Genomic DNA, 10,220 nt, shown 5'->3' on the forward strand with positions numbered 1-10,220 from the left:
TTAATATAAAAGCCACGATTATTTATCTCCAAATATAGTGGAACCATTAACCATATAGCTCCAATTTATTTTTCTGGAGGGTAGGTACATAACATCAATTTTCTTTAACCAACTTTGGGTGTTTGTACAACAATGTCCAATACATTAACAAAGAGACGAACTCGATTGCATCTCAAATCTTCTGTAAAACTCGAACCATTCAGTAGAGTTTCAACATTTGTTAATTTTGGATTTTCCTTCTGAATTATTTGCTTAGCAAACTTAGCTGGTGTCCCAAGAAGTTCTGGCCAACTTTCCTTTGTCACTCCTATAATTTATAAAAATACATGTAATTAATTAATGTGTTTGTGTGAGAAGGATATTGTGGTGAAAAGAATCAGAAATATTAATATGCACGATTATATATACACATATAAATTGTATAAAAGAGAGAGAATTAATCTTATTAAGCTGTCTCCGTCTTAATGTATGACGCGCGTGTTTATTTGTTTAACTTTACATAAATTTTAGTGACTATTTATACACATCCAAAATTAAAAGACATAAATGTCAGTTGAGGCTAAATTAAAGAACACATTTATGTATTATGCCATTATCGATTGATTAAAAATTCTATAAATCAAAAGCTACTTTATATCATAAATTAAAAATCAACAATTAGACTTCACCAATAATCATGACATGAAATTAAAGACCAACAAAAATTGTGGAGTATTAACTGTTATGTATTAGGTCTCAAGTTCAAGAAATCCCACTTGGATATGGATTCATCAATTGTTAGAAAATGTTTTATTGGCCAAAGTAAAATTTTTCAATATGAATCGAAATTTAGTCGGGCCTCATGAAAATATCAATCACCGAACATAAAAAGAAGATGATAGAATAAACCAAACCTGGACAAAATGATTGAGACACATCATGTAATTGCAAGACATTTAAGCCATCACTCACTTCCATTTCCAAATCTCGAGCAGTAAGGGATTGAAAGCCTGATCATAAATAATTTTACAATAATTAATTAAGTTTTTTTTTTAAAAAAAAATAAACGGAAATACATGTGAAAGAAATTTAAAGTAGAAATAAATGGTTAATTAATTACATGATGCAAGAATTAGCAAGAAAGCAACCAACTTCACCATAGATTTCTTTGCCTCCATTTAATTATGCAATTTCCTTAAATAATCGAAACTAAGTTTATGTGTTTTAGATGTATTTGATTTTGGAGAGATATATATTTATAGGAGATATTTTTTTTTAAGTCAATGTACATGAGCCACTTGTTTCTCTAAAAGCAGCCATACTAACATTATTTTAATGTTGATCGATGATGATAAGCTTGATGACTTGTCGATCGACTCCTCCCAAATGATTTTAATTTTGTTGACTTTTGCATCGATCGAGGTTCTTTTAATTCTACACTAAAAAGTTATTTCGAAATTGAATTGATTTATATATTTCTATGTAGATCTTGCAAATTAGTTATGTCATTTTGAAAATAAGTGTGGTCTTAATAAAAATAATGTACATTAAGAAATTCTTTCTATTAAATATAATAAGTAATTTATTAAATTATTTCTATTTAATAAATATTTTTTAAAAAATATTGAATATTACTGAAAAGATGAAGTATAACACACTTATTTAATAGAAGACAATATTTTTTTTTTGCTATATGACACTTATTTTAGGAGGGAGAAAAAAGTTATTAGATTTCCTTTTGAAAGTAAATTTTTCTACTTTAACTAAAATTTTAATTAGTACTTATTCTCACATCATTGAATTAATTGACCATGATATGTTTTTATCATATATATATATATATATATATATACACGTATACCGCTTTACGCACAGGATTACAGGAATCACATTGACGATACTACCGATTAATTAAATATATCGACGTCCCTTAAATTTAACATCACTTTACATTACATATAACCATTTGAACCTTGTAGTAACCCATTTGATTATAGATATTTTTTGCTTTTTCTTTTCTCGGATTTTTATCTTGGAAAATTATTTGGACATCAAATTGGTATAGCTTTTGGTCGGAGTCCAAAAAGTTGTTTTAATAATTTTCACTTCAAAATTCAGTAACAAAAATTTAAAAATAATTTTAATTTATATTCATATCTAAATATAAATTTAATTTTAAAATATAATTTCTAACTTGATTTTTTTTTGAATTTCATATTTTTTTATGTTGACTCGCCAACTTAAACACAACGAAAGTGAAAATGGCATAGATAAGCATGGAAGAAACTTTGGCCACGAAAGATCTTGAAATGGCTGCTTTTTTTATTTTATTTATAGTTCTATGAAAAAGTTCCGTCACGTTACAGAGTTTATAGGTCAAAGTTATCACCAAAAAAAGTAAACTTTCTATATTCATAAAATGATTAATTTATTAGGCGGCTCTTATACATTTTCCCACCTCAACCTTACAAAAGCGTATTTTAATATTATGATATTGATTTTATACGATTAATATCCATAGTGCCAAAAGCCGCCATACCCCTATATAAAGTTGCAAATAATTTGTCCTCATATATAAATTTCAACAAACATGGCTTACTACTTGAAATCTTGTTTTGTTTTCTTCCTCCTTGCCTTTGTGACTTACACTTATGCTGCCACTATCGAGGTCCGCAACAACTGCCCATACACCGTCTGGGCGGCGTCGACTCCGATAGGCGGTGGTCGACGTCTGAATCGAGGCCAAACATGGGTCATCAATGCTCCAAGGGGCACTAAGATGGCACGTATATGGGGTCGTACTGGTTGTAACTTCAATGCTGCAGGCAGAGGTTCATGTCAGACTGGTGATTGTGGTGGAGTCTTGCAGTGTACTGGATGGGGCAAACCCCCAAACACCTTGGCTGAATATGCCTTGGACCAATTTAGCAAGCTAGATTTCTGGGACATTTCTTTAGTCGATGGATTTAATATTCCGATGACTTTTGCTCCCACCAAACCTAGTGGTGGGAAATGCCACGCAATTCATTGTACGGCCAATATAAATGGTGAATGCCCTAACGCCCTAAAGGTACCTGGAGGATGTAACAATCCTTGTACCAGGTTCGGAGGACAACAATATTGTTGCACCCAAGGTCCATGTGGTCCTACAGAATTGTCCAAATTTTTCAAGAAAAGATGCCCTGATGCGTATAGCTATCCACAAGATGATCCTACTAGCACATTTACTTGTCCTGGAGGTAGTACAAATTATAGGGTTGTCTTTTGTCCTAATGGTGTTGCTGACCCAAATTTCCCCTTGGAGATGCCTGCAAGTACTGATGAAGTGGCCAAGTAAATTTGAGTATCTTTCTTTGTTTAAATAGCGCTTCAAGTACTCATGAAGTGCTCTTCTTTGCTTGAACTCAGAAACTTAGTAGCTCTGGTTAAGTACTTGATGAATTTTATCTTTTATTGGTGAAAGTTCAATTCTCATGAATAATATACTTTTTCATTTCTTTTCCTTTCCTTGGCCCCATTTTCAAAAAATTCAAAAAAAAAAAGAAAAAAGAAGAAGATAATTAGAAAATCTTCGTTGACCTGAATAAGAGTCAGATCCCACGTGTACTTTGTCTTGATGTTTTAAATATTTTGGATTATTTGTTTTTATGTTTTTATTTCTTTGTTAACTTTTAGTGAATTCTCAAGCCTTAGAAGTTACATCAATAAATTAACAAACAGTAACTCCATAACTAAATGTTTTTTGATGAGTTCAACACACATTTGTGGCAATTAAACTTGCCAAAAAAATTAACAACGAAAAAAAACCACCAATAGATCTTAGGTGGGTCGCCATTGATAATATGTCTTTAGTGGTGATAAAGTCGCCAGATATATGATTTACTGTCAATATTTAGATCGCCACACACGGTTTGGTTTGAATTTCCGCTTTTATATAAAGTTAATCAAAAACACACTTAAATTATTATTTTTTTATTTTCATATTTAAATTATTGAAAGGGTGAGAACCATGGTAAAAAATATAATTGCCACATGGATTGTCACGGGAAAAAATGTCACCATGGTAAAAACAAAATTTAAAGAGCGAAGTGTCAAAATATCTAAACTATCTGTTTTTTTGAGGTTCGCACCTAAATTATTGAGAGTATAAAAAACACACATAAACTATTACTTATAAGTTTGAAAAACAGATCTCAAATAATATATGATAATGTATTTATTATACTCTTTTTAAAAAAAAAATAATTGTCACATGATATTGCCAAATGAAAAACAATTCATGGTGGGCTGGGGTAGTGGGTGGTTGTTCATTTTCATGAAGGGGTTGAGATGAAGAATGAATTTGTAGAACTATCATGATATTAGTTGGAGAGGAAACAGGAAAATTTTCCTTTTAATCCCTTTTTAAAGATGGGAAATTGAAGATTTGTAAAGTGAAAGTTAAGGGGAGGTACAGATTTTTTTTATTGAAGATTTTTTAAATGTAATTAATTGGATTAACTTTTATTATTATATGATTGTGATCCAAAAACTTTGCCCCCAAATAATCGATAGGAAAAATTACGTGGATCGATAAATATTATTATTATATTATGAGTATAGTGTCAATAAATTACACAAATTGACTGCAGTTTAATGAAATTTGTGATTATACAAATATAAGCTCATATATAAATATGAAAGCGAATATACAAATTTCTAAAGAAAATCTGAAAGCGAATATATATAATCTATTTGAAAGTTCAATTATATAATGTAGCGAGATACAAACGGAAAAGCTCAATTTATATAATGCATCGAGATATACAAATAAAAATTGACATAACAACTGAAATTATAGCTATGAAATATAATTACGCAAACGATAGCAATGGAGCCTAATTATATTTTAAATTTTTATTATTTTAAAAGTTCCCCATAAAATAAATAATACACGTGAAACTTAAACACGATGAAATAAAAAATGACATAGATAAGTATGGAAGAAACTTTGTCCATGAGAGAAAAATAATGATTCTTTCAATTAATTAGTTTTAAGAAAAAGTCCTGTCACGTTACTGAGTTTATTTACATGTCATCCTTGTCACCAAATAAATTTGACTTTTATATTATTAATATGAATTGTGGTGAAATAGATAAAAAAAAATTTATTTTTAATTAAAAGTATTGAATTCGAACTTTTAATAATAAAAAAATCTTGTTGGATATGTGAATTTAGATTTAATTGAGAGTGGAGATCAATGCAAACATCAAACATCAAATAAAAAATTTAAAAAAATAAATTTGACTTGTATATTCATATAAAATAATTTTTTTTTTCTTCTTTTTTTTAATAAAATAATTAATTATTAGGCGGCTCTTATATGTTGAGCCCTCTCAACCTTTACCAAAGCATATTTCAATATTATTCGTTTGATTAATAAGTGTGACATTGATATTTGTGATTAATATTAATATCCATAGTGCAAAAGCCGCCACACCCCTATATAAACTGCCTAATAATTTGTCACCATATCCAGCAACTTGATACTAATAATAAAAAAATAGTTCCACAAACATGGGCTACTAGAGATCTTATTTTGTTTTCTTTCTCCTTGCTTTTGTCACTTATACTTATGCTGCCACTAGGAGTGTACATGGATCGGGTTGATTCGGATTTTTTACAAATTAAATTAAATTATTTGTGTCGGATTATTAAATCTACAAATCAAACCAAATCAATAAAAGTCGGTTTTTTCGATATCAATTTTTCTCGGATTTTTCGATTTTTTGGGGGTTTTTCGGATTTTTTCGGATTTCTCGGGTTTTTCATAATATCTAATAAAAAGAACAGAGCACTGCTTCTTCAAAAGAGTGCTAGTACAAAATATCTACATATAAGATGGATGCAGAACACTATTTGAAGTTTTAACTTTATAATATAACTTTATAAGATGAACTTTTTAGTATATTATTTAGATGAGCTTCTCAAGTCCAAATTTAAATGTAAGAAAGAAAAAAAAAATTATGAAAAATTTTAAAAAAAGTATTTATAAATTATATTTTAATAAATATTTTTATGTATAACATAATTTAAAAGTAGTATATCTATAATCGGATCGTTTTGGGTTCGATTTGAACTTTTTTAGTTAAAATCATACCAACCCTATAATGGTCAGATTTTTTTTCCAAACACCAAACCAAGTCAAACCAAACTACTAGTCGGGTTTTTTTCCGGTTTGGTTCGGTTTGTCAGTTTGATGCGGTTTATCGATCTGTCCTGTACAGCTCTAGCTGCCACAATCGAGGTACGAAACAACTGTCCGTACACCGTTTGGGCGGCGTCGACCCCATTATGCGGTGGTCGACGTCTAGATCGAGGCCAGACATGGGTCATCAATGCACCAAGGGGCACTAAGATGGCACGTATATGGGGTCGTACTAATTGCAACTTTGATAGTGCTGGTAGAGGTTCGTGCCAGACTGGAGATTGTGGTGGAGTCCTGCAGTGTACTGGGTGGGGCAAATCCCCAAACACCTTGGCCGAATATGCCTTGGACCAGTTCAGCAACCTAGATTTCTGGGACACATCTTTAGTCGATGGATTTAATATACCGATGACTTTCGCCCCAACCAATTCTAGTGGAAAGAAATGCCACGCAATTCATTGCATGACCAATATAATGTTAGTAAACTGTATTGTAAAATATTAAAACAACAACAATAATTTCTAAAAATAAAAGATAGAAACTCGACAGAAACTGAAAATAAGAACAATATCTGAAAAATTATGTAAGAACAAAAATCGAGCCCACTGAATGCAGAAAAGATTTACTCACCAGAATAGCGGTACATCAAATTATGGTGACTGCGAACCATTCGAAGACAATATATCACATGAATTTTTAGAAAATGCAGAAAAGAAGAAGAAGAAGATTGTTTATCAGAAATTTTCGTAAAGAACAATTATGAGAATCAACAGAAATATATAGCATATTTGCAACTTTTCAGAAAAGGTACTTGTTGGGAAAATGTCGCAACTTTAAGGTTTGCAACTTTTCAGAAAAAGTTGCAACCTTTCAGAAAAAAATCCGTTGGAAAAAAATAGTAGGAAATGTTTTAAATTAATCCGGAAAAGAAAGAAACGGGTTGGGTTACGGGTCAGAATTTTTTAATTAATTAATTAATTAAATAATAATAATTAATTAAAAAAATTAAAAAAAAATTGATCCAAAAAAATTATTAATTAATCAGATCATTTTTTATTCAACCTATCAATTAAACCCAACATGAAATGCCCTAGCACCCTAAAGGTACCTGGAGGATGTAACAATCCTTGTACCAGGTTCGGAGGACAACAATATTGTTGCACTCAAGGTCCATGTGGTCCTACAGACTTGTCCAAATTTTTCAAAGATGCCCAAATGCGTATAGCTACCCACAAGATGATCCTACTAGCTCATTTACTTGTCCTAGTGATAGTACAAACTATAGGGTTGTCTTTTGTCCTAATGGTGTTGCTGCCCCAAATTTCCCTTTGGAGATGCCTGCAAGCTAAGTACTGATGAAGTGGCTAACTAAATTTGAGTCTCTCTTCGTTTTTTTTTATTTAAATTAATTCAAGTGATCAAAAGGAGAATCTTAGTAGTATAATTAATTAATTAGTTGATGAGAGTTTGTTTCTCGCTTTATAATTTCTTTTTCGCTTCCTCTATCCCCCATTTCAAATAAAATAAAATAAAATTGTTGTATTAAACTTACTAAGACTGAATAAGAGTCACATGCTACGTGTACTGTCGTCTTGACTCTTGATGTCTTAATCAACAGTGCATTTGGATTATTGTTTTTATGTATTTTTTTCTTTTTTAACTTTTTGGTGAAGTCTAAAGCCTTAGACCAATAAAGAAACAAAAAGTATTGATAATGTCCTAGCTGAACTTCTGTTTTGCAGTCTTGATGCTTTCCCCTTCGACGGGAAACCCTACTATTTCCATCTACTTACACCGTTCTTTCTATAATAAATCAAGCTAAAGTCGTCATATATGATTTACTGACGATATTTAGATAGCCATAAACATTTTTTTTTTAATATATACACACCTTCCGTGGCAACAATTGGGTCGCCACTACTACTGTGTTACTTTCATTAAAAATAAATAAAATATATTTTACATTTAATTGCTCAATAATACAACAGTTGTTCACTACCAATACCAAACTCAATAAGAGTAGCCTAAGAACCTTCATTCCTTAAATGCCATAGTATTAAAGTAAATACATCGCCATGGTAATCAAAAATCAAAAAATATATCTTCAAAGTCCTATATAAGAATCTTTCAATTATAAATAATATATTTATAACAGATAACAATTTTTGTTTTGCATATCTGGTAGTTTACCTGATGGAAGGAAGCGTTTTATTAGGAGTGTTTAGTGTGACAATCAGCCACAAGTCTAAGTCCGTGACATTAGGGCCACTATGTTTTACAGAGAAGTTCCTAGAATTAAAGTTTTTATCTAAGAATTTCTAGCCTAATAAATAGGGCCACCATGTTTTATAGAGAAGTTCCTAGAATTAAAGAAATACGTTTGTGACTTCAGTCCGAGACACAACTATAGTTGACGGTAGTTTCTATTTATGTTTCTGCTAGGTTTTGGCTATGTGTTGAAAAGTTGTACTAAATCAGCAAAGGCATGATATATATATATTTGCAAATGAATTATTCTAATATCACTAAGATTAATCAATACATATTCTCACATCTTACTCGACCATGCTATGTTTTTATCAAATATATATATACACACAATATATATACCGCTTACGGCCATGAATGGCATTGGTGACATTTCCGATTTATTGATAATACTCCTAAATTAAACTATATGCAGTATTAATTAAATATATCAAACGGTCCTTAAATTTAACTTAAATTTTCATCTAAATTAATACTTTGAACTTTGGTAGTAACCTAGTGAACACTTGAATTAAACAAATATATACCTATAAGGCATAATATATAAGTGTGTCTTTTAATTTGATCTCATCTGATATCTATGCCCTTTAATTTTGAGTGTGTACAAGTAAATATTTAAATTTGTATAAAATGGAACAAATATACATATTCGTCCTACATGACAATTTTGTGTCCTATGTGGCATCCTATGTATATTATGTTACATAAGACACGTGTGTCTACTTGTTCAATTTTGTACAAGTTTAAGTGTCTACTTGTGCACACTCAAAATTGAAAGACATAGATGTCAACTAAAGTTAAGTTAAAGACATATTTATATATTATGCCTACCTATTAAATCATCGTCAAATTATTTGTAAAATAAATAATACGCGTGAAACTTAAATACTATGAAATAAAAAATGGCATAGATAAGTATGGAAGTAATGAAAGAAAAAAAATGGTTACTTCTTTCAATTTAGTTTTAAGATAAAGTCCCGTCAAGTTACAATTTTTTTTTAGGCAAAATCCATCGGTGACCCCTTAAAGTTGACACCAACTTTCACTTAGACACCTAAACCAGAAGATGTTCATTTTAGACACCTAATGTAAGGGTCTGATGTGTCATGTTGACGTTATGTTCCCAGACGCTATTTAAGGTATAAAATATAACGGTAATATCTCTCCCATCTATGTATTTATACCCTTTCTTCTTTAATTTTCCCCTAATTCTTAGCTTCTTTCTCTGATTTAAGGGGAAAAAATCAGTTTTCTCTCTTGTTCTTTGGTTTCGACCTTCTCCTACACTTCCATGTCGAGCTTCTCCAACTCTTCCATGGCCTCTTTGAATTAATGTCGATATTGTAAATATGGTAATGACACATCAGACCCTTATATTAGGTGTCTAAAATGAACATCGTTTAGGTGTCTAAGTGAAAGTTGGTGCCAACTTTGAGAGGCCACCGATGCGTTTTGCCTTTTTTTTATAGGTCATTGTTATCACCATGAATGAAAATCCTAAATTAGATTCTGAATTCAAGCTTCTGAAAATAAGAAAAATCTTGTTGGAATGTCATTAATATGAAAAATTAAATTTAGTCGGGACCAAGCTGATGTCGAACACAGACTCTGTATTCACATAAAATAATTAATTATTAGGCGGCTCTTATATTTTGAATCACCTCAACCTTTACTAAAGCGTATTTCAATATTATTCGTTGATTAGTCAAATGTGATAATGATATACTTGATTAATATCCAAGGTGACAAAAGCCGCCACACCCCTATATAAACTACCAAATAATT

The 10,220-nt window shown here is 30.6% G+C and overlaps 2 protein-coding genes and 1 pseudogene across 2 annotated transcripts; 2 read left to right on the forward strand and 1 right to left on the reverse strand.

The window, feature by feature from the left end:
• LOC129890007 (ethylene-responsive proteinase inhibitor 1) lies at positions 1-1,217 on the reverse strand. Its single transcript, XM_055965497.1, has 3 exons — positions 1,100-1,217; positions 894-989; positions 1-307 (listed from the first exon to the last, which is right to left on the reverse strand). Exons 1-3 carry the CDS (start codon positions 1,155-1,157, stop codon positions 105-107), a joined length of 357 nt encoding a protein of 118 aa, XP_055821472.1. The 5' UTR covers positions 1,158-1,217; the 3' UTR covers positions 1-104.
• Positions 1,218-2,536: 1,319 nt separating this feature from the next.
• On the forward strand, positions 2,537-3,480 carry LOC129890008 (osmotin-like protein OSML81). The gene has a single exon (XM_055965498.1). The coding sequence runs from the start codon at positions 2,570-2,572 to the stop codon at positions 3,314-3,316; it is 747 nt and encodes a 248-aa protein (XP_055821473.1). The 5' UTR covers positions 2,537-2,569; the 3' UTR covers positions 3,317-3,480.
• A 2,056-nt stretch (positions 3,481-5,536) lies between these two features.
• On the forward strand, positions 5,537-7,539 carry LOC129890009 (osmotin-like protein OSML13; annotated as a pseudogene).
• Positions 7,540-10,220: the final 2,681 nt, after the last annotated feature.

Source organism: Solanum dulcamara, chromosome 5 (assembly GCF_947179165.1).
Source record: "Solanum dulcamara chromosome 5, daSolDulc1.2, whole genome shotgun sequence".
NCBI classification, from domain to species: Eukaryota; Viridiplantae; Streptophyta; class Magnoliopsida; order Solanales; family Solanaceae; genus Solanum; species Solanum dulcamara.

Coding starts and splice junctions, on each gene's coding strand:
- LOC129890007 (XM_055965497.1), bottom strand. CDS start 1,157: ATGGAGGCAAAGAAATCTATGGTGAAGTTGGTTGCTTTCTTGCTAATT. Junction 990..1,099: donor CTTGCTAATTCTTGCATCAT/GTAATTAATTAA, acceptor ATTTATGATCAG/GCTTTCAATCCCTTACTGCT. Junction 308..893: donor GTCTCAATCATTTTGTCCAG/GTTTGGTTTATT, acceptor TATAAATTATAG/GAGTGACAAAGGAAAGTTGG.
- LOC129890008 (XM_055965498.1), top strand. CDS start 2,570: ATGGCTTACTACTTGAAATCTTGTTTTGTTTTCTTCCTCCTTGCCTTT.